The sequence below is a fragment of the Callorhinus ursinus genome, unplaced genomic scaffold, assembly GCF_003265705.2.
Source record: "Callorhinus ursinus isolate GAN/ISIS: 27379988/994484 unplaced genomic scaffold, GSC_fseal_2.0 scaffold14, whole genome shotgun sequence".
NCBI lineage: Eukaryota > Metazoa > Chordata > Mammalia > Carnivora > Otariidae > Callorhinus > Callorhinus ursinus.
The window spans coordinates 4,182,413-4,206,927 of record NW_027397076.1 but is presented as its reverse complement, the minus strand read 5'-3'; the positions used below and the strand labels follow the sequence as shown (position 1 = coordinate 4,206,927).

General features: G+C 44.9%; 1 protein-coding gene across 2 annotated transcripts in view; it reads left to right on the top strand.

Annotated features, from left to right (window-relative positions):
* POLR3B (RNA polymerase III subunit B) overlaps nucleotides 1-22,441 on the top strand; it is a 109,310-nt gene extending 86,869 nt beyond the window's left edge. For both annotated transcript variants that reach the window (XM_025881247.2, XM_073900356.1), the window contains exons 24-28: nucleotides 9,901-10,004; nucleotides 10,612-10,778; nucleotides 14,431-14,544; nucleotides 16,413-16,586; nucleotides 22,007-22,441. In XM_025881247.2, coding sequence (XP_025737032.1) covers nucleotides 9,901-10,004; nucleotides 10,612-10,778; nucleotides 14,431-14,544; nucleotides 16,413-16,586; nucleotides 22,007-22,136 — 689 coding nt within the window. In that variant the 3' untranslated portion in view covers nucleotides 22,137-22,441. The remainder of the gene's footprint in view (nucleotides 1-9,900; nucleotides 10,005-10,611; nucleotides 10,779-14,430; nucleotides 14,545-16,412; nucleotides 16,587-22,006) is intronic.
* The last annotated feature ends 2,074 nt before the right edge of the window (nucleotides 22,442-24,515 follow it).

Genomic DNA, 24,515 nt, shown 5'->3' with positions numbered 1-24,515 from the left:
GCGTGTGCTCAGGAGGAGCCCAGCAGGAATGGGGGGAAGTGATGCACTCAGCGTCTGCTCAGGAGGAGCCCAGCAGGAGTGGGGGGAAGTGATGCACCTGGCGTGTGCTCAGGAGGCCCAGCCAGCAGGACTTGCTGGTGGCTGAGGTTTGGGGAAGGAGGGGCAGGAACTGAAGGTGAGGATGAGGCCTGAGCAGTGCTGCTGCTGTTTACCAAGCAGTGGAGGACTGGGGAGGAGGTGTTGGGAGTTAGGCAGGGGCAGGGGTTGAGGACTGGGGCCTCAGGTCTGAGAACCCCCCCGGAGACTCCAAGTGAAGATGTTCAGTGGGCACATGGACATAGAGTCTGGAACTCCAGGGAGAGGTTAAGGCTGCAGGTAAAATGTGGACGTCATGTGCATGTAAATTTATAGCATTTTTTACCTTCTGCATTATTAGTAAGTTAAAAGCAATTTCATTCCATCCTTAACCTTTACAGTCTAATTGGTATTGTTACTCCTATTCTATAGAACCTGAATGTTGAGGTTCAGAGAGGTGATGAGTAGCTTGCCTGATACAGCTCAGTGCTAGCAGAGCCAGGATGCGAATCCAGGTCTCTGATCTGAGTACATTTCCCATTCTGTTAAATCTGGTTAAAGGTGACTCTTGTCTCTTCTGATATCCCATTGTCACTCTGCCCCCAGATGGGCATATTCCCTGGGAATCCCCCCTTGGGGATACCAAAACCTAATATTTCTTGTATCTTTTCTGTAGCTCCTCCTTAAGGTGGTCATTTTCTCAAAATTCCCACTCTTGGATAAGCAGGTTTACATGGCTCTCCTCTGCCACCAGTCTGGAGTGAATACTAATCCCTGCATGTTTTGTTCCAGAAATACCTGCGAGACCCCCATATTAAGACATACTCCTAATATAAAGCTGTGTTTGTCAGGAATCCCTTCCCTTCTAGAATCAACTCATTGTAAAACACGGTCCCCGTTCCCTTCTTTAATCAGTCCTCCGGCCAGGCTTTCATGCCTTGGTTAAAATTCTGTCAAGAACCTGAGCAGATATTGAAAGGAAGTAAATTGAGCCCTCAGCTTTGACCATTCTCCTGATTCCTCTGGCTAGCTGGGATAGTTAGGGCCCTGAGGGACAGTGAGGACAGTGAGCTGGTACAGAACATTCGCGTCTGGCAGGCACAGCTGGTGGCATCTGCAGGGAACCATACAATGCAGCCTCCTGGGTGCGGGGCCCGAAGAGGAACTGCTTCAGGCCTAGAAGAGCTGGACGTTGGCAAGTGGGCCGTGAAGGGGATGGAGAAGCAGTCCCCAGCCTCAGCCATGCTCTCCGTGGTTGCCATGAAATGAGCTGACAAAGTTCCCTAGTGCTGGGAGTCTTCAGGGTATATGGGTCACACCATGATTCCTGCAGTGATTTGGTTCTCTTTTGGCCCAGACATGTGCCAGAGGAAGAGCAGTGTTAGCTGGACTTCAGTTTGCACTCGGAAGGCAGGATCGTGTGGAAATAGTATTTTGTCCTTCATAGCGTCACCTGCAAGTGGACATATATGCAGGCTCTATGAGAAAATACAAAGATCATTTTGATTAATGTATCTTTATGTATCCATCTCTTTTTTCCTCTTGCACTGAGAGCATTGTATTTGTTATCTTCGGTGTTCAGAACGCAGTGTAGCCCTGCAGATTGCCTGATTGTCGTCCTTTGTTAATAGTTTACTGTGACGAAGCTGTGGTGAGCAAGGGTTCTTTTGGTACGCATGGGGTGTGTAGATTGCATTTCTGCCCCTACAGCTTCTTACAGTATCCTGTCCAGCGGTTAGAGGAGACTTCAAAATCTACTTTCACAGACCATGAGTGTCTGTCCTGCTCAAGCCTGATCAGTTCAAAGGTGGCAGGGTCATGAGTAGCTGAGGGGAACAAACGTGCCGCAGAGGCTACCCGGCCGGGCTGTGTGCTGGGGGTCGTGGCAGCTCAGGCGGCGGATGGAGGAGGACAGAGTGGGGGTGTGGGAACTGGAGGAGGAGCCTCAGCGCCAAGTCGTTGGGAGCCCACATCCGTGCTGGGCGACAGGCAGGCAGTGAGCTAACGGATCAGAGAAGGACCGCTGAAGAATCAAAGTGTTTGAGCAGGAGCTGTGTAAAACATGATGGCCTTGTAAGCAGCATCGCCTTCTGTGGCCACAGGAGTGGAGGAGCGGGAAGCGGCGAGCCAGGTGTGGAGGACGAAGGAGCTGTTGCGTGAAGAGGGCATCACAACGCAAATCCGACTCCAGCCTGAGCGGGATGCAGGACACTCTTTAGATAAGGGCATTCCAGTCGTCTTCTAATGAGAAATTCAAAGAATTTTAATGAAGTACAGCCCTCCCTTTGGGCCTTTGTGGGGCCTGTTATGTATCTCATCCCTAAATGCCACTGAATCCACTCCCCCCCAGAAGAGCTGGGCCTTTAATCAAGAATCTCTAGAGCAGTTCATCCTTTGGTAGAACACAAAATAGTTCCATACACCGAAGTTGTGGATTTGTTGTGTTTGCTTACAAAGGAAGAAAAGTTTTGTTTAGTGTGTTTTAATCTCAGCTGGGAAGAAGTATTAAAACCCTGAAGTCTTGTTCTCTTTTCCAAGTGTTCTAGACCTCTAGGTACTTTAGAAGGACTTCTGTGATAGCACAGTGACACTGCATGGGGGAAAATAGAGCAGAACGTGGGTCTAGAATGTTCTTTGTTTTATCTTCCTATTCTTCATCACTTTGTACACAGAGTTGAAGATAGAAAAAGACATCCACATATAACGTGATGGGAGTCGTGTTTTAAACGAGACTTCTTATTGAAGTCAAAATTAGATATTTAAGCCTCTTGAGCTTTGGTGTAAGTACTATATGAAGGGAACTCATCAAAGGCAAACATTTTTATCTTGAGCCTTGTTTTTTCTGATGGTTATTTCATTTATGAGAAGGGTGAGCAGATTTCCTGCTTTTTTTAAAAAAATTTTTAACAGAAATTATCTGCCGGCCAAGTTAAGTTTCCTTTCAGTGTGCAGACAAACCAAATTATTATATTTCCAGATTTCCTCCTACTTTTGCTGCGATTCACAACGAGGGAGGAAAAAGTGGGCTCCTTTGATGTGGGGGGAAAAAAAGCAATATATCACTTCCCTGAAAGAACATTTCTCAGTCTCTCATGTGAAAAAGGATTAGCACCTCCAACAAAGGTCCTGTAGATCACAGAATCGGGCAGCAATACCAAATAGTACTCCTAAGGAGAGGAAAAACTGTATTTGAGCAAGAGTGTTTGTCCTGGCAAACAGAAGCTTTTTAATAACTGCAAATCTGAGATAAAGGCCTACGCTCCTCGGAGTCTCCCCGTAAATCCTCAGACAGCCAGTTTAAACAGAGCGAAGCTGACTTTCGTTTTAGAATAGAAATATAGTCTTGTCAAAGTACAGTGTTTTCGTGGACCGGCTCTGAGTATCTGTGGTTCATAAGGATCACGTATTTACGGATAAAATGGTTTGGAAGATTCTTCTTTGACCCTGTCCTGTCAACAGCAGTTTGTTAGAAGGTGGCTTGCTTCTATTTTGCATTAATAAAAGTTATTCCAAAGCAAAACAAGTTGCTGAATCAATGTATTAAGTTAGTCAGCAAAACAAGTTGCTGAATTAATGTATTAAGATTTTGATTGAGTGTTTATTAGAAGGAAAGGAAACCGGCCCTGACTTCCCGGCACATTACCGAATCCTTACACAGTTGGTATAAAGAGGCTGTGGGAAATCAGAAAATGCCAATTCTTGTGTGGCAGAAAAGCTGAGAGGAAAGTTTGTTCGTTCAACCAGCTTTTTAAAAACTGCTTTTTCCAGGTGTTCATGTACTTCCTTTTTCTGGATTCTGCTTTCTAAAATTGAGAGAATGAAAAGGCTCTGATTGAAAAATAATAATCATACCTTAATAGCACCTTGTGCACATGTGGTACTTGAGGCGCCTGCAATCCGCTCTGCTAGCCTGAAGCTTCAAAGTGTGCGTGTCTTTGGCTCCCTACTTTGCTTGATCCTGCTTGAATGAAAGATTCTAAGTGGGAGGGGAGAAGGGGGCCAATGGAGCTAACAGTGGGAGCCCCGGGATGAGGGGTAGGATGCCAAGTGACCCTTCAGAATTTTGGTCCAAAAACAAATTCTGGGAACTCTTTAATGTGAGAAATCAGGATTATTTTGTCCACATGGACCCCTTAATTGTAAGAAGATTTTTATTTACTTTTTTAAGAACAAATTTTGGTCTTCGGTAGCTAGCTAGTAACCCTCTGACCTTTCAGTAAATACCCAACTAAAGCTTTGAAATTAGGGTGTTTAGTGTTTTATGGCCCAGAATAAAAATCTCCAATTCTGTTTCCAAATAGTGTAGCCTCAACACATTTTATTAAGCTCTTGACACATTCAGCCGTGTGTATTTTGTAAAGTTCCTATGGTTATTGTTTTACAATAGCTGCTTCCAGAAGCATTGTAAGGGTTTCAATTAATCAGCCCTTTGTGTGCTTCAGACTATGCAAATTTATCACATCAAACCATTCAACTGCTCATGGGAAAGCCGTGTAAAAACTGTATTGTCTTCTAGCGCCTCCTCTCATTTAGAGTGATGTTTTAATAAGAAAGCTAATCAAGTTTTCTTATGCATTATTTATCTGTTAACATGTAAGGAAGAGCCGAATTAAAATTATGTCAACTGGGATATGGCAAGAGATGTGATAGATCTGGAAGTGATTCAACGGCAAAACAAAGCTCATATGATTCAACAGTTTTTGTCTCCTCCCCTCCCCCTGGGGATTATTTAAGGTGCTGGTGTGAAAAATAAAAGAAGGTTAATTCAATAACTGGGAAGGAGGGAGGGGAAGAAAGGAGGAGCCACCTGTGTTAGCCTTCATGTTTTGATTTAGAGATGTACATTTCTGAATATAGAAAGGCTTATCGAGATGAGTTCATTCAAAGCAAAAACATTTCTTCCTTGAGACAGCCAAACTGGAAAGCATTCGCACTGCTTACCTCCACCACTCATCCAGGCTTTCATCACTTAGTCAACTCTTTTGCCCTAGAAGTCTGCAGCCCAGGCCCTGTGAGTTGTAAAGTTTCGGACACCGTCGCACTAATGTGAGATGATCTGAACAGCCTGGCTCCGAGTGAGCTTCTTTTCAGCCTCTTCATCCACTTGGTGCTGCTGCTTCTGTTCATTAGGCTGGTCTCCTCTGCTAGTTTGCTTCCTGCTGAGAGTAATTAGGTTTCTTATATAATAACAATTCCTTGTATTTAGATGCTGCCTTTCTCTAAGGACCTTAAAGTACCTCTCAGACATTAGCTCATCTGTTCTTCTAACACAATTGCCTCATGAGATAGGTGCTAATTATTCCCATTACAAAGACGAAACGACTAAGGCTCACCAGAAAGTGGTGCTTTCCCCCACCCAGAGTAGCACAATATCACTTCAACAGCAGAAAGTCAAATTAAGGTCACCTGATTTGCTTGATATCCTGCCTTACTCAGATCTGAGAGTCCAGGGGGGTGATGAGCCCTTTGCAGATGGGGACCCCCCCATCCATGAACCTCATTAACACCGGGCCTGGCCAAGTGGTCACTCCTTCATTAAACACCAACACTTTTCTTCTACCGTGACTGATAGAGAAAACTGCCAGCAGTATTTCACCCTTCCTTAAGTGCAGAGACTGTTCTGCTGTGCAGAATAAAAAGCCTTGTCTCAGAGGTAAGTACCTGCAGAAGGTAAAAGTAGATCACTTAGCCCCCAGATTAGTATTATTTCAGCAGAACCCACTGCCCATTCTGCTCTGCGTCATTTAGAGCATTCGAAGGGGGCACGCTGAATTGTATCAGTGTTTTTGTTTTCAATATTCAGTCATTTTAATCTGCACAGGACACCTCTCAAGTGGAGTTGGGTCCCGAGCCACTCCCTGCCCCACCTCCAGGGCAATCCTTGTCCCACAGTGGGTGCTTGGTAACTGAGGGAAAGGACTCTCTTCTCCCTCAGAAAAGGAAGAGGCCTAGCACAGATCAGCCTCAGAGCAATGCACTTAATCCAAAAGCAGTTATACAGAGAGGATAGACTTGCTAAATAAAAATTACAACGATTAAAAAGTGAAGCAGAGTGTGTGATATTCAGATGGGACTGGCTATCGAGAAAATAGAAAACCCTTCGCTGGTCAGTGCTCAGCACACTGAAGTCACATCAAAAACAGCTCTTGAATTAAAGATTTCATTACAATTTTCTTCTGCCAGTTACTACTCCTTTTCCTGTCTTGACTTGGTACTAGAATGCATTCGTTTTTCCTTCTTTTTTTTAACCTCCTTTTAATTTTTTCTGTTTGAATTAAGATAGGTCCATTACACTAAAGCTAGTTAAGGGGGAAAAAAAGCCAAAAATGACTTGTGAACAAGTCATTTGCTGTTTATAATAAGAAATACTTTCTAAGAATGATTCATTACATTAACCGAACTTTCACTGGGCAAACCTATTCTTAAAATGATTTATATGTTCTGCGGGGCCACGGAAATAGAAATAACAAATTGGCATAAGATCCTCCAGTGTCTAGAGCATGACACAGAGAGAACTGTGACAGTGGGTCCCCAGATGTGCCTTTCCTGCGTGGCTTGGCTGTCAGACTTGTGGCTTTAGACTCCCTAAATTCTTCGCGTTTTACAATCTGAAATGTTGTGGATGTTAATGGAATAATATATTATCTATTTGGATATCTGGAACCATTCTGCTCGTTCTGTGTTCTGGTGTCTCCTTATCACCTATTTTCATTTCTTAAAAGGTCTGTAGTGTAGCCTGTGGTCTGATTTCCCGGTCAGCCCCTGTGAGTCCTTGACATGTTCTGGGGCCCCTTCAACTGGGGTATTTGCATTTTGCTGCCAGGAGGTTGTGCTATAAACAATGGGGTGGAGACACCAGCATGAGCCAGGGGATGAAATTTTATTTTAAAATCTGAAATGCTGTGTAAGCATTTAAGGTATGAATCGGTAATTGTTTCAATAACAGCTTCCATTAGATATGGTTTATTTGTAGTCCATCCTCTTTTCAAGGGTCCAGGGGAGTGTTTAACACACTGGAGCGGACTGCATACCATTTACATTTTTAAACCAGCATTAAGGGAAAGTGACCATAACTTTTAAGAGTTCTAAATCTTGGGAGAGATTTTATGCCTCCCTCCTTAGAGAAAAGAGTTTTAATTTTTCATGTGAAAATAAGAAACCTTCCTTTGATGAAGGATCTGGATGTCTGAAACCGAGAGATACCTTTTTTAAAAAAAGAAAAGTCTGGATCGAAGACCAAGAGCTCTCTTCTCCCCCCTAATGAATTCCGGAAAATACAAACTTTTTAAAAATCATCTGTCTCATTTGAGATTCAAGATCATCAAATTCTGTCTAAATATTTTGTTTTAACTTCTAAGCTCATTATGGCTTCTTTGTGTTAACTTGTATTAAAATCTGTCAGCTATGACTGGTCTCATAAGCACAGCCAGCGGACCAGAATAAGTTAATTATTTACTTGTGTCACTAGTGCTCTTCATCTAATGAAATGCACAGCTGTGTTAGATCTGCAGTTGGATGTGTAGCTTCCATTGTTCCGAGAGTCAGCAGAGGGTAGAAGCCCCAGTGATGGAGAGCCCTCAGTTCTTTCTGCTGTTCTGGCTTTCTGTGTCGATTTCATGGATCTTTTATCATTCACTTTCACACAAAACAAACAACACAGGGCTGTCTGCTATGGGAACCATCTTGGCATATAAAAGGGTTTTCAGAGCCTAAAGTAATTTTAAGTTAGCTAAGATTTAATTTTTGGCTTACAGGTGCCCTTGATTCGGATGTGGCCAAAGCATTTCCTATAATGGAATGAAAAATTCCCAAAGTTACTTGTCTGTATTTTTAAATGCAGTGTCAAAAAGGGGACTGATAGAATTACTTCCCAAAAAAGGAAACCGGTACTACATTTTAATCAGATTTCAAGCAAAGTTATTAGAGATTCAGATTTCAGGGGAAGGAACATTGCTTTCATTTTAATAACAAAGTTAAATTGGCCTGATTAAATGTGTCAACGAAAACTAAAAATACAAGATGCAAATTCCCTCTCTCCTTACCCTCCCCCCATGGAAGTATTCCCTGCTCCCCCCCACCCCCAGCTTCTGTACCTCCTGCTCCTCACTCCCACCCTCTCTAGTTGAGGGGCGGACGCCAGCTTTCCCCTGTGAACCACTGCTGAAGGGTGCTGAGGTCTTCCTTTGGTTTTGTTTTTAAGGGATCTAGCCAAACCCTCCACCTCCTCACCAGCCAAAGTGACATTCTGTCCAGAGCATGTTCCAGGACCAGCCTCTGCAGGAATTGCCATTTTTAACATTTTGTTCACTGCTATACAATGTTGTTGTCGGTGCACCTAGATTTACAGTTTGATCTCTTTCAGAGAAGATTTCGCAGTATCCCAAGTGTTTGTCAGATAATTTCAGTACGGACAAGATGGATTTTGGGAGGGAAGAAAGAAAGGGTCACACACTCGGCTTGATTTAAATTCTAAGAATTGTAGTTGAATTTGAAATAAACTGAACTGAGTGATTGTTTCTATGCCTCATGGAGGAAAGCATACGTTCTTTATAATAAACAGTACAATCTCAACCAAAAAGCCAATTAAAGTACCCATGTGCTCTAGAATTCAACACCACAAATCTAATTACCATATCATTGGCAGCCACTAGAAATCAGAATATTAATAACCAATACTGAAATAAGCAAATGGCTTTCTTTTTCTTTAGACTTTAGCTCTTGGCAATTATAACACATCACAAAAATTTTATTTTAAAATAGTTTGATTATGTAGAAGTCAAACTGAGGAATGAAAACTTTCTGGGAGAGCAGTTTCTTCTCAGTACAGATGATTGATAACTTTATATACAAGGCAAAAAGAGTTTTATCTTAGTAGATATAAAAGGATCTTATTTCTTTGTCGAGTGCCGCTGTACATTAGTTTTCCCATTTTAAATTATGTAGATTGGGGTTAACAGTCTAAATTATACCCCTATCCCTCCTACCAAGAAAAATCAGAGGAATTAAAACAATTGAAGCAACAAAATCCCCTGGAGATTGGAGTAATATGAAGGGAGTTAGGAAATATAGTTAATTTAAGAGACAGCAGTGTATATAGAGCTGGTAGGTTTTTGTTTTGTTCAGTTTCCATTCTTAGAATTCTTCTAATTCTAGTCTTTTCTTCCAAAAATAATTTGGCATTGAATTTTCTTGTTCAACTCTACAACTTCCATCAAAGATCACCTTTCTAATGTGTTGTCAGCTATAGGAATTAGAATTCCTTAGGGCAGTTTAGGCTCGGCCAGGGAAGCCCTGGCCAAAGCTAGGCAGCCGGCTGCACTCTGGTCACCCTATTAGCACCCCAGCCACACACGAAGACTTGTCACAGTTGTTTCAAACTACAGTGGAAACACACCTGTCATCCAGGTAGTTCTGTGTTTGACTGGTAGAGGAGTCAGAGCCCTCTGACTTGGGTACCGTAGGTAGCAGATCACAGGGGACCTGGTGAGGAGCAAAACTGCACGGACTAGAAGCTTCGGGGACGGTGGCGGGGCCGGGGCCCAGCTAAGGCGTGGCTCTTCGGTCTCTGTGGCAGGAGAAGTTGGGCGAGCGGCCTGACAGCACTGTCGTGAGGCATGCCAGCAGGCCAGTCCACAGGCTGCGGTCCTCTCGGGAAGGACCGCCGTTTTCAAATGGTTTCTCTGGCAGGATTGTTGGAAGCTGCTTTTGTTACTCTTCGTAGACTATGCAGAAGGGGGTGGGGGCAGGGGCCAGATCCCGACTTGAGTCTTGTAGTCTTCTTTTCTGCCGACATGCTCAACATCGTGTGCGGTTTCTCTCCCCCAGGTGTTTGTGGCTTGATTGTCCCTCAGGAAGACATGCCATTTTGTGATTCTGGCATCTGTCCGGACATCATAATGAACCCACACGGCTTCCCATCGCGAATGACGGTCAGTCTGTTTTTCAGAGGTGCTGCTTGTAAGGAAGAAAGTGGGCAGTGGGTCTGTAGGCAGCGTTGGCTGTGATACCCTGAAACTTATTTTTAGGAAGGGCCCTTTGACCCTCTTGCTGCACGAATAGGTTCCCAGCCCCCAACAGTGCTAGGTTACTCTTCTGTACAGAGGGAGTGCAGAGGTCTGCGCTTCCCTTCGAGAGCAGTCTTCTGAGGGAGGAACGTACCCCTCAGCAAAAAGAACCCCTTGTATTGACGCCCATGTACCTCCCTTCCCGTGGTTATTGTTTGGCATCCTGGCCCCACCACTTAGCAGCTTTGCGACTTGGGAAAGCTGCTTAACCTGTGTGCGCCTGAGTTCCCTCGTGTGCAGTGAGGGGAATAATAGTGCCTATCCCGTGGGGCTTTGGGGGCATGAACTTGGATCCCACATGGCAAGCTTTTCCAAGGCCCCACATTAAGAGAGCGATAAATATTTGCTGCTATTAGTTTATCACTCTTATTAATAGTAGTCATCTCAGTCTTTGGGGGGAGTAGGCCACAGCTAACGAAACAGACTTCCTGGACCACGAGAAGGTGCTCACTTGGGTTGTTCCATCCCACAGGTGGGGAAGCTGATTGAGCTGCTGGCCGGCAAGGCCGGCGTGTTGGACGGCAGGTTCCACTATGGCACTGCGTTTGGAGGCAGCAAAGTGAAGGATGTGTGTGAAGACCTCGTTCGCCATGGTTATAACTACTTGGGGAAAGACTATGTTACATCTGGCATCACAGGGTAAGTACACTGGTAGACATTTTAAAGAAAACGTGTGATTTTATTAGAGTAAGAGGAAAGAGTCCTTAAGGCATACCTTAAGATGAGCTTTTCTCTTGTAAGAAATCGGACAAAACAAAATCTAACTTTGGGGGTACTAGCTGATGCTACGGCGGTAATCATGTTGGAATACATAAGTGTGTCAGATCAACACATCACACACTTTAAACTTGCCCAGTTATATCTCAGTAAAACTGGGAGGGAAAGGAAATCCAAATTCACAGAACTGATAAATCAAGGAGTGGTGTTTTACCAATGAGGCTATCATTTAAAAAAGGAAAAAAGGTAATTTACCAAAATAGGATTCCTATACAACTTTAATTGTATATAATGCAAAATTCCGTAACCATTGAACTTTCTCCGTGTTAAGAGGATGGATGTCAGATCATTCATGCTCTGACAGCCTGAGGCCGGACGTTTGTGTATTCGTTCACTAAGTATATAACGGCAAACAAAACAGACAGGGTCCCAGAGCTGTGCAGCTGACCAATGAGATTTGTTACTAGACTTATTAAAAAAAATGAGACAAAAAGTAACTTCTCAGCAGGGCTTACCCTGACTCCTTAATTTGGAAACTACAACTCCATATTGCCCATTTCCTACCTAATTTTTCTGAGTAGCATTCATCCTTATCAAATACCCTATGTAATAATACTAATAGTGTTACCTGTCTCCTCCGTGAGAGCCTGACTTGTCTGTTTTGTTGACTGTTTTATTTCCAGTGTCTGCACACAGCAGGCGCTCCATAAATATTTATTCAATAAAGGAAATGAGAACAAATCAGTACGAACAGCTCTCACTGAAACGAAGGCAAAGAATGGGTCAGGACACGTTAGTGAGGTGGCGGCTGTTTCAGCGGGGATGGGAAGGGTGAGAAGAGTAGGCCGTTTGAAGACTGATGCCGAGGCAAGGCTGGGTTTGACGCCTTCCCACGGACAGGCCTCAGTTCACCCGAGGTGCGGCTGCAGAAAGAAAGAACGTTCTCGCAGGCAGAGAGAACGTTAGCCTGGGAGAACCAGAGATGCCTGAACTTCTCGTAAATGACAGGCTTTTGAAACTTGACTCACACACGGTTTTAAAGGATCAAATCAGTTGCTTAAGTTAAGACACACATTGTATTTTGTGCCAGATAAAACTCTGGGACATGGTGTTTCTACTGTTTTTCTGAGGTAGTACTAGGCGTGAACGTGTGTGTAAGGACCCAGGGCTTGATTTGGTGCTGCACGTAGACTATCCTGATGGGATTAAAATGATCAGAATTGGTATCTGTTAAAAATATTGAGTGCTTTCTAAAATGATCTATCTAAACTATGGTAACATAGATTTCCTTAGGTATATCATACCTGAGATGTTCTAGAAAATCACACTACAGGAAGAGAGTAATGGTCCATTTCAAAAGCGATTCACTGCAGTAGCTGAGGTTCACTTCAAAAACTGCAGTTGTGGCGAAACTGATGGTCTCGGTCTTCGCTTCTCATCCGGAAATAATACAGAAGTTGACCAGAAAATGTGCAGAACCAGTGAATGAATTTGGTTGGCCTTCTGAGCATAATTTCACTGAAAGATTTGAATGGAGTATGCTCTGCTTCCCATAGATAGTTTTAGGTTCTGTCTACGCCACCTTCCTCTATGCCCCAGCTAGTGTTTTCATGTCTTTGCCAGTTATCTCAGTAGCAGAGTTTGAGAAACACGAGTTTAGCTTGTCAGCCGAAAGTTCCCCGAAGGGCTTGCCAACACGTTCACCCACTAGCTTCACCCCTTGCCAAATTCTCAAGCATAACTAGGAGGGCACATTGCACACGGCTCTCTTCAGTGGACGATGGGATGGCATTAGGTGGCAGACTTCCTAGACTGTACCCTGAGCAGCCATACTGAGAGGGATTGGAATCCTCGGTGATCAGAGCTGGAAAGAACGTTGGCCTGACCCCCTTGTTGTACAACTGGGAAAACTGGGTTAAAGAGATCATGTCATGACCGTGTGACAGAGCTGGGGCAGGAGCCGTGGCTCCCGACGTCCTGCCCGTTGTGCCTCGCACTCCGCTCTGTGTCTTCCGTAAGCCGGCTCGGTGGCTCGAGGGCCACAGACACCTGTGCGGGTGGTGCTGAGCATGGTAGAAGAGATGGCAGGCCAGCAGGGGCTGAGCGCTTCCGTGTGCGTCTGCCGTGTCCTTCCACTCCCGCTTCGTGCCGGGGCCCGAACGCAGTGCGTGTGAGCCAGACCGGCGCGGCAGGGAGGGCGCTGGACCCGTGCACGGCTTGCCCGCTCCGATTAGCCTCTCAGCCCCGCTGTGCCTATTCCTGCCTCTTAAAAAAATAGGCAGGACAGTGTCTCCTCCCTGGATGGCATATGGATTAAATGGCACATGGTGGGTTCCTCCTTACTTTTGAGGAAGTTCTGGGGCAGGTAAAATTTTTTAGAGGCGTCAGCCCCTGCCTGCTCTTGCCCCGAACTAAAGGAGAAGGGTTTCTTCTGTCAGAGCACTGGAGTACTCACTGCCTTCCACCGCTCTTACTGCAGTCGTTCTAAGGGTTCGTTGAGTCAGCTCTGTTTTAACAGACATTTACGGAGTGCCAGTCCTGTGCCAGGCAGGGTCCCTGGTGCTGGAGCCGCAGTGACAGAGGAATCACAGTGCTTACCCCAAGGAGTCTTGGGGAAGTGGGGAAGACGGGCGACAGTCAGGGAAATACTAAATGGGTATGATAATATCAAGTGGTGGCAAGTGCTCTGAAGAAAATAAAGCCCAGGTAAGAATTGAGACAGTGTGGGGGCTTGGTGATGGTGGGGTGAGAGGAGGACTCCTCCAGATAAGGTAACGAGGAAGAGGGAGGCCCCTGAGGAGGCGATAAGGTCATGAGGGAGAGGGAGGCCCCTGAGGAGGCGATAAGGTCATGAGGGAGAGGGAGGCCTCTGAGGAGGTGAAATGTTTGACAGCCGTGTGAATACCTGGTGGAAGAATGTTTTAGAACCAGGAAGTGCAAAGGCCCTGAGGCAGACAGACTTGCTACGTTTGAGGAGCAATGAAGAGGCTGGTGTTACTGGAGTAGAATGAGCAATGGGGAAAGGGAACAGGAGTGAGTTGGAGACGGGCTAGAACCAGATTCTGTGAGACCTTATGGCTATGATACAAAATTTGGATGTCAGATTCTGAGTGTGGTAGGAAACCATTGGGAATTCCGAGCAGAAGAATAACGGGCTGTGATTTACATTTTAGAAGGAATTGCTCTGGTTTGTCCTGTGACAGACTGTTGAGGGTTGGGAGCAGAAGCAGGGAGAGCCGCCACACGAGCGTCTGCAGGGGTCCAGGCAAGAAAGAGTGGTGGCCCAACTAGGGTGGGAGCAGTGAAGGAGGGACCGTCCTGTACATATGTTCTCACCACCTGTTTAAGTTTGTATATCTTAAGTAAACGGCGTGTCTTCTGATGTATCCGTGGTGTTTTTCTTTTTTCAAATCTAGCCTTTTCATTCAGTGCAGACTGAAAATCCTCCTCTCTCACTCATTCGTAAGCCTGTTCTGAAATAAAGAAGGCCCTGCCAGTGAGGGGTCTTGGAGAAGGCTGGCTCTTGTTAGCCCAAACCTGCTTTCTTAGCCCAAAATTCTGACCTTTCTTTCAGTGAACCCTTGGAAGCATACATCTATTTTGGCCCGGTGTACTATCAGAAACTGAAGCACATGGTACTGGATAAGATGCACGCCCGGGCCCGGGGACCACGAGCTGTTCTTACCAGGTAAGAGAAAAGCATTTACCGAAAGAATTCCTAATGCAGTCGAGTCTACCTTGCATTCCCTGGATACAGCAATAAGCAGACTCAGCGAAGTTTTTGTTTCCCTGAGATGTCAAAATTTGGAGTGTTAGGCATCTGCAGAAATCCTGTGTGTCTGGTTAGCATGAAACAGTAGCAGCCAATTAAAAATAATTCCAGAGGCACAGGGGTGAGCCCATCCCAGGTCTTGCCAGTAGTCGCCTAACATGGTCCCTGACTGTGTACCTGTGTGCAAATGCGGTCTTATTCAAAAAGGTTCATATGGGGTGCCTGGGTGGCTCAGTCAGTTAGGCATCTGCCTTCGGCTCAGGTCATGATCCCGGGGTCCTGGGATTGAGTCCCACGTCGGGCTCCCTGCTCTGTGGGGAGCCTGCCTCTCTCTCTCTCTCTCTTTCTCTCTCTCTCTGTCTCTCTGTGTCTCATGAATAAATAAATAAAATCTTTAAAAAAAAAAGGTTCATATCTAAGAATGTAGACACACTTACATACACGCGGGTGGATACACCTGCGTGCTCCCATGTGTACACAGAAAACACATACTTATGTTATCTGCGAGCCCAAGCCACAGCTGTCATTTTCTAAAACTTCTGTTATTGGAGCAGAAGGCACCTGTACTTGCACGCTCATCTGAATAAGCTCCGAGAGGTCCACTCGGGCCTAGTCGTCAGCGTATTCTCAGCTCTAAGCACAGTGTCTGCGTGTCAATGAATGGGTGGGTATAATTGTTGGAAAGGGAATGACAACTGCTAAGTTTCACGTGTTCTTAGTACTACATTTTCCAGTTGGAGAAGCATAGTTCAGGGCAGTGGTTCTCAACCACGAGCAGTTTTGCCTCCCAGGGGACATTTGACAATGTCCTAAGACATCTTGGGATGTCACAGCTGGGGGTGTGGGGGGGGGCTACTGGCATCTGGTGGGTGGAGCCCAGGAATGCTGCTAAAGACCACCCCCATCCCCCAGAGAATTACCCAGCTCAGTAGGGGCTTCGTGCTGCGGTTGAGGTGCTGCGGTTGAGGAGCCGCGGGCCAGAAGAGGGAGCACAGGCCTTGAAGCCAGAGAGACAGGGATGTGAACTCACCCCCACCTCATAGCTTTACTGTGGGCCTTGGACAGATCACTTAGCTTCTCGCAGCTTCGGTCTTTCTCAGACATGAAGTGGCAACAGCAATGGCCACTTAACAGCATGCTGGGGAATGTCTGATGTTTGGATATAGAACGTATATAGTGCCGATCCCTGGGGGATGCTCCAGAAATATCCATTCCCTACCTGCTTCCCCTGATCCCGGCTTGGACGTTCCAGTACAGGGGAAGGGTAGGGGATGAAGCAGCCAGCATCTGAGTTTACTTTTTTAAACCAAGGGAGAGGTGTAGATGACTCAGTCCAGTGACCACTTAAAACTGAGCAAATGCAGGTGCCTATTGAAATGATAGACATACGTGTGCTCCAAACTGCAGAAGGGGGAAGGGAAGTCGAGATTCTCAAGGCACCGGTGAGCCTAACAGTGAGACCCTACTTGGGTTAGGTTTTAGGGGAAGGATTTATTATTTTATCAGATAATATTATTTAATCATTTATTATTATCACTTAATAATAGGAGCAACCACTAGTATTCCATCTCCTTTCATTTAAGGCTCTTTGGGAGCCTTAAATTTTACATTTTGCAAATGCAGCCAAGGGGCAGGCTGGGCAGCCCACTCCAGGTCCCTGTCCAGTAAGTGATTTGAATCCAGGTGAGCCCTATCCCACAGCCCTGTGCTCTTAGCCAGCACATGATGCCGCCCCTTTGTTGGTCTAATCTAATAATGACACATTGGTATGATTTGTTTCAAAGGCAGCCCACTGAAGGTCGATCTCGTGACGGCGGTTTGCGTCTTGGAGAAATGGAACGTGACTGTTTAATCGGTTATGGAGCCAGTATGCTTTTACTGGAGAGACTAATGATTTCGAGTGATGCCTTTGAGGTTGATGTCTGTGGGCAGTGTGGACTTCTGGGGTATTCTGGCTGGTAAGTGGATACCATATGTCTCTCAGACACATGCCTTGCCTCTTAAATCACAGCTCAAGAAGTGACCCTGGAGCATACCCACATATTCTCCAACCTTCCCCATCCGTGCATTCCTAGAATTAGGGATAGTATATGTACCTGTTTCGTTTGTCTACCTGATGTTTTGCTTTCTACACCTCTAGAGTTTAAATACCCAAGGAGCATGGACTTTGTCTTCTTTTTAATATTATCTCGAATACCTTTTATATCACTATTCACCTGTAAAAAAATTCCTAGCCTTTTCGTTGTTACGTATGAGAAGTATAGCATTTTGTAACTTAGAGACTTTATTTTTTTCAATCTCAATAATAATCAGAGAAATACAAATTTATTTATTTATTTTTTTGACAGAGAGGTCTGATTTTATTTTTTTTATTATGTTCAATTAGCCAACATATAGTACATCATTAGTAACTAGAAACTTTTTAGACAACATTGTGTTGAATGCCCTTATTTAGCCTCGACCCCAAAGAGCCTAATGTGCTGCTCCAGGTCATATACCAAGTTGGTGACAGAGCCAGGACCAGGACCTGGCACGCTGACCCCTTGTCTGTCCTCTGTCTGCGTAGCAAGCCGCTTTACACTTGGGCTGTGGATTCCATCACGGCGGAGACAAGGTCTGTCTCAGTCATTCACTCAACAAACAGTTCGTGAGAATCTGCTGAGTGCCAGACACTGTTTTAGGCTCCAGAATACAATGGTGAACAAGACAGATGAATGGCTGTTCACAGGGATCTTCTCTTCTAGTCCATTCTAACTACATTCTGTCTTGTTTACCCCCGGCTTCTCCAGCCTGGGACCTGGTAGACGGTTAGTAAAAAACAATGGCTAGACGACACTGACCCTGTGTATGCAGGATTGCCAGTAGGTAAATGATGGAAATCATAAAGTTTACAGTTTCTGTGCAGAGTTCATGACACAAAGGCCAGCTTAAAGGGTGAAGCGACATGTTTGTGGGTTTTTTTTGGGTAGGTGGAGCACCTTTTTTCCCTGGAAGCGTTCCACTCTACCACCAAGGAACAGCTCCTCTGCTTAGGGTTAGTCACATCCCGGGGCCCCGACTTACCTTGGAGGCAGGAGGGCCTGTAGCTGGCCAGTCTCCACTTATTTTCTCTCAGAGACCAGGTTTAGCCAGGTCTGAATGGGGTGCTGCAGGAACAGGAAACAACCTGAACTCCCTGGTCACCCTTCACCTGCACTCCCAGAGCCCCTTCCCCTAGGGAGGCACCATCCCCTGGAGAATAGAATTAGGCCCAGATGAGCCATCTTTGCCAGAGTTTGAGGGATACCTGGGCCCCCCTTTCCCCACTGAGTCTCCCCTCAAAGCCTCTTTCCAGAGAGAGTCCCGGCTTCCGGCCATCCTAAGCCTCCAGTTCTTTGGTTGAATAAGGCAAATCAAGAGTCAGAGGGAGTGGGCATCTTAGAATAGAGTGTATACCTTGCTTGGTAAATGACAAAACCTTTGAGCCAATTATTTTATGGGTTTTAGTGTAGAAGAGTTGATGAGACTTGTCTGTGAAGAAATCATTTCATTTAAAAACGAACACAAGAGGTGGCCATTTGCAGCTCATTCCTTTCATAAGGTTGCAGAGATGGGTGATGTGATTCTAAGCATAAGCCTGGCTCTTTCTTATATCGGTGACCTGGGTGGGGGGTTTCAACTCTGAGATGTCTGTTTGCCTTTTGAAATGCATATTGAATTTGCCTTTTATTGTCCTGGCTGTGTCACAACAGCCACCAAGTGTAACAGGAAGGTGCCTGGGACCAGTTCCACTGTGCTTACATCTTCAAATTTGGCACAAGGATTTTTAAGTCATTCACTTGGAAAAGATGGTACAGAAAAGTCATTTTATTGTAAGTAGGGATCATGAAACTTCAAAATGGATTTCCTTCTCTTGTCCATCCTCCCTGCATTTTCTCCTGTGCTCCCCCCGCCCCCCTCCCCACCCCAGAGAGAGAGAGAGAGAGCAGTAGACCAGATTCACTCACATACTTTGGAAACGTTCCCCTCTGTTTTGCTGAATATTCAGGGAAACTAATGAAAGCAGTATTCGATCTCAGTATTACTCTGTTAAATTCTTACCTTCTGCCCTGCTTCATTTCTGTCTCATTTAGAGATCCTGTGATGGCAGTGCCTGATTTTGAAGCTCATGTGTTCCGTGTGTATTGTATTTGAAATCCTTTGAAAGAAGGCTAAATCAGGTTACACGGTTTAAGGGTCTTTACTGTAATTAAACAGACCTGGATATACTGTGTGTCTGATTTTGAGTGGCCTGTTGTACCCTTGTTGCCAACAGAAAAAAATCCTAATCCAGTCTGGTAGTCTAGCAGCCTCCTCCTCGTGTGCGGCTCTTTGGCAGAGGAGCATAATGATGCTGTGGTTTTCCATCATTACCTGGGCGTGTGTGCTGGGCCTTGTGGGAGGGAGCACGGGCGTGTGTGGGAGGAAGTCGCTCTTTAATGAACGGCACAATGGAGGCTGAGTAATTAGAGCAGTTCAGAACCTTGAAACTGGCCTTTTGTCAGTGATTTGCACATTAGTAAGGCATTGCTATGGGGATGTTTACAGCAAGACTGTTGCTCTGCCGAAGACATGAAGGGCATAAGTCACAAAAGAGAGGTCCGGAAGGAAAACTGCAGAGAAGAGAAGATCCCTGTTAAGATAATTAGCTCATAGAGGACATCTTACTGGACAGTCATTTCTCATGTGAAGCCACAGCCTCCTTCTTTTGCTGCCTTTGCCCTAAAAAGTCAGTTTATTTTATTGTTGTTGGGTCAAGTTTCTTCCTTTTGAAATTGTTCAGACATAGGGTAAGGTAACTTAATAGCTTATAATTTATATATGTGTGTATACGTATATATGTTTATATGTGTGCATGTATGTATGTATAATAATGCAGTGGGACATTTTAAATGATGGAGAAATGTTTAATAATAGAGAAGGTTAGTGGGCTCTCTGGATTATGAACCAGCACATATGGAAATCTTAAATAAACTTGGATTGAAGTCACAGAGTAACATAGAATCAGCAAGAAGTTGCTTCCGTTAAAACCATTTCTCCAATTTATGTATTTTTTTAAGATTTTATTTATTTATTTGACAGAGAGAGACACAGCGAGAGAGGGAACACAAGCAGGGGGAGCGGGAGAGGGAGAAGCAGGCTTCCTGCTGAGCAGAGAGCCCGATGCGGGGCTCGATCCCAGGACCCTGGGATCATGACCTGAGCCGAAGGCAGATGCTGAATGACTGAGCCACCCAGGTGCCCCCCATTTCTCCAATTTAATTAAAGCATGAACATGATTCCTGAATAAATTAGGTCAACCAAGCACATTAAAAAGATAGTTCTTAAATGATAATGCATTAGAGAGGTCTTTAGGTACGGTCTTTTTGGAGGAAGTCCTTTACCATGTGGATATGACTGTTGATGGGACCAAGCACTCCCCGTGTGTCCTCAGCCCCTGCAGGCAGCCCCTCACGGGGACCACGCTGCTCACACACGGCTGTGCTGGCTCATCTCTTTCCCCATTCCCTTCTCAGGAAGTTCACACCTACAGCGTCATTCACCACCACGCTCAAATTCTTCGTGCTTTTCTTTTATAAAATCATAAAAGCCTGATTTTGGTGATTTCAAAAATGATCCCTGCACTTAATAAAGTATTCAAAGTTATACAAAAAAAAGAAATATAAATTGTCCCATCACCCAGAGGTGACCACTGTTCACATTTTAGTGACTCTTTTTGAGACCTCTCTGCCAATAGTTATGTAACATACTCCCCCAACCCCCCAGGGTTGTTTTTTTTTTTTTTAAATAATGAACCCTTTGAGATTCTGATAATAGCAAAATGCAAATACATACTCACCAAAAAAAAGCCTTGTTAGGTATGACTTTGGGGGCTTCATATATTTTACTGAAACCCATCTGAGGACCTTCTTGAAACCAGGCTGTTAAGAAAACTTTTTTCACTCCGCAGTGTCCCAGACACCTTATTTCAATAAATATGGGTGTACATCATCACGTTTAATGGCTGCACAGCATTCTTCTGTATAAATGCTGTATAATCACAGAGCCAGTTCCCTCCTGGATTTCTGAGCAGTCTCCTGCTTTCTGCTCTTATAAACAGTGTGAACATTCTCATACACTCATCTTTGCCACTTCTGTGATTGATCAGATAATATGCACATTTACGTTGTTACACATAATGCCTCACTGCTCTCCACAGCAGCCTTCCCCTCCGGTTCCCAGTCAGCACGGAACCTTCGGAGCCTTGGTCGTTGTTCCTCTTGCGCTCATTTACCCCTGCTCTTGACTGGGAGGACCTGGTTTTCCACCCAAGTCTCAGCTGCCCCAGACTCTTAAGGTGTAGGGTGGGGTCCTATTTGGGTTTGAAACCTGAGAGGATAGTTCGCTTTCTCCCGGGAGACTCTTCATCAGTTGTAGCCGTTGATTAAGACCTAGGTTTGGGGGCACCTGGGTGGCTCAGTTGTTAAGCGTCTGCCTTCAGCTCAGGTCATGATCCCAGGGTCCTGGGATCGAGTCCCGCATCCGGCTCCCTGCTCAGCGGGGAGCCTGCTTCTCCCTCTGCCTGCCACTGTCCCTGCTTGTACTCTCTCTCTCTCTCTCTCAAATAAATAAATAAAATCCTTAAAAAAAAAAAAAAAAAGACCTAGGTTTGGTAGCTGGCTCTTCCTGAAGAAAGAGAAAAGAAGATCCTAATTGGAATAGCAGGCGTGTTGGTTAGGAGCATGGGCTGTTGTAGGGATTAAATGAGAATATATGCACACAGGGAGAGCACGTCAAGTACAGTAGCTTCTCCCACAAGTAGAAATCGCCAAGCTTGAAGAGCACTGGAAAAATAAATAGCATTTGGTTGGCCACCACATTCTCTATGAAAGTCCTGTGTTCCCCATCAACACTTCAGGTGGCTCAGCGACAGACCATATCGTAATTGTTGAGCATCTTACATTGAAGAGTATAATAGATTCTATCAAATACATGGAGATTGAATCGATTTTAAAAGTTTTCAACAATGAAAAAATCTAAATCTGAGTAACTTCAAGATGGCTCAGATTTCTGGGCCTCACTCAAGGCAAGTAAACAGGAAGATGTTTTGCATTTTACAAAGAAAAGTCTAGAAAATGGTAGTAACTGATTAAAATTGCATGCTTTTAAACTTGCAGGAGTGATAGTTGTTTTGTTTTTTCTTTTGCCTTCATGGACACTGTTTTTTGTGGGGTGGGGTGAGGGGGGGGCACGACTGTACATATTTGATAGTGGAACTGAACCCTGACAAATAGAATGGAACGGATAGGATGGTAGCAGGATCCACACGCAGGCCTTGGTTTCTGACCATCCCTCTAACACGTGCCGACTTGCGTTTCAGGTGCCATTACTGCAAGTCGTCATGCCACGTGTCCTCCCTCCGCATCCCGTACGCCTGCAAACTGCTCTTCCAGGAGCTGCAGTCGATGAACATCATTCCCCGCTTAAAACTGTCCAAATACAATGAGTAAGGACGGAAAAGGTCATTATTTAAAGAGAACCACCGATAAGTCCAACGCAATGGAAAGCAGAGGGGATCGAGGACTGTGTCTGCTTCTGGGAATAATTCCCTTGAATGTCCCCCTTCAAGAAAGGAGGATGGAGAGGCTTTCTTGCCCTGCGGATGGACAATGCAGCCTTGATCAGTGAGCCTCGGGCCATGGGAGACATGCCCCCCCACATGGACCATGATGCAGTCTCCCTGTTCCTGGACTGAATGCAATTCACAAATGGATGTGACCTAAAAGATAAATAAACTTTTATTTATGTTCTGGTATCTTGAAATCTACTCATGAGAAAGACCTTCCTCCTTTAAAAGAATATTTGGGGCTAAATTCCCCATGATACCTTCCTGACTAACAAAACACAAAGACTCTTAAGACACCTGAAGGGTAGGAAGAGTCTCTTTGAATGGTTGGCGTGGCCTTTGTCGAGGTGGCTGAGAGGACAGTGTGTGAAGGGAGAGATCTGTGGGAAGCCGAGAGCAGCGGATAAAGTGACGGCTTTCCTACCTGGTACTGTGAAATATAATAAATAAATTCCTACCATCTTAAGCAAGTTTACCAAGGATGTCCCCTTTTCTTACAGACTTGATTGCTGCTCTTTTGAACCTCCACAATCAGACCATGCAATAATATTTGTTGAATATCTGAAAATAATTCCATGGGTGCTTTATGATTTTTTTTTTTTTTGGTCCCTTCCATTCCTGCCAGGATGTTAGCTGTGCATTTTCTTTTTATTCTGACAACCTTCCTCACTTTTATTTCTAATTTGTTCTTAATTGCTCTACGCTGAAGACAGAGACTATTTGTATTAAGATTGTCTATAAGTCAGAAAAGCTTTGAATAATGGTCTAAGGCTACATTTCCAGCATGTCACATTGAGCGTGTTTCCCAGAATATTAGTAGATATTATACACCAACAAGAAGCAAGTTCCAGTTTCAAATAAGGTTTAGAAACTGGGTGTGACCAAGTTAAACGTACCAGGAACTTTTTCAAAGCCTTTATTTACCAAGCTCCAATACTGGGACTCTCCAAAAGAGGGATGATCCAGGAGCCAGGCTAGTCATTGACTTGAGGACCCAACCTCAACATCACTGCATTTACTTCACAGTAAAAACTCTAGTTCAGAAGTGAAAGTCCTAGAGACTTAACAGGAAAAGCAGAATGAATGAGAGACATACTGTAGGTGAACAGGCCTTCCTCAGCCAGCACCACTTGTCTCCATTCATGTCAGGGGCTCGGTAGGTATTACAGAGGCAGAGGGGTTTGAATGCTGGATCTTTGGTTATGCCAGTTTTTACTTTCTAGTTTTTAAACTTGGTGCCTTGGGACATGGGTCATTAGAGGGGTTTTCTAGGGTGATTGTGGCTATTTCCCATCACAGGACAACTCCACCGACCAGCTTTGCCAGGGATACCATCGGCCTGCAGCGTGTTTCACAGCATTTCGGTACACACTTGGGAGGGCCAGTGTGGGAAGAAGCTGCGTGTGTGCTGGGCACAGCCATGCATCGTTGGTCTTTCTGTATCTGCCCTGTACTGAGGCTAGAAAGAGCCGGACAGGCCCGCACCCGGAGCTCAGAACCCAGTGAAGGAGGCCCACAGTCAGTGCTAGGTATTCACCCCAGAGGTGCTGAGGGAGCTCCCGAGGCAGAATGGTCACCTGCACTTTGGAGATTTGGAAACACTTCATAAATGTGAATATCCCCTTTCTCCGGCTGAGGAAACGGAGGCACTGTGTGGCCGGCTCCCCCAGTGCCACACCACCAATGAGGGAACAGCATGGGCCTCGACATCAGGCTTCCCGATTCTGAGTGCTTTGTTTGGGGCTCATCCATGATTCTATTTTTCATTCACCAAATGTGAGTTTTTTTTTAACTCATGTGCCCCTGAATGATTGTGCTTCTTAAACATCTTTTTTTCAAAAACCATTCCAGGCAATTCTGATCCTGTTGAGGAGAGTTGTCTATCCTTCTAGGAAATTCTCAGTTCTCTAAGTTAACAAAAATCTAATCTAGAAAGCGTGGGTTCCAAATTGCGACATCCTGAGAGGAAGAAATTGTGCCAGGTCGATATTTCAAAAACTAGCAGATACTATATTTGAAGAGGTGTTTGCGAAATACTGTAATAGAAAGTGGCCAGAATTGCTGAGTTAGTCCTACAGTTTTATTTTTTCAAGTTATTTGTAAGTTCCTTGTTTTAACAACTACCAATTACATTTCTATTTTCATTAATGACAGAGTAAACTTTTTCAGGCCACTCTCAAAGCCCGTCTTCCCCTCAAGGATTTGCCATGTTGGAAGTGGCACAAGGATGAGAGGCAGAAAAGCCACACCAAAGCCAGTGTGA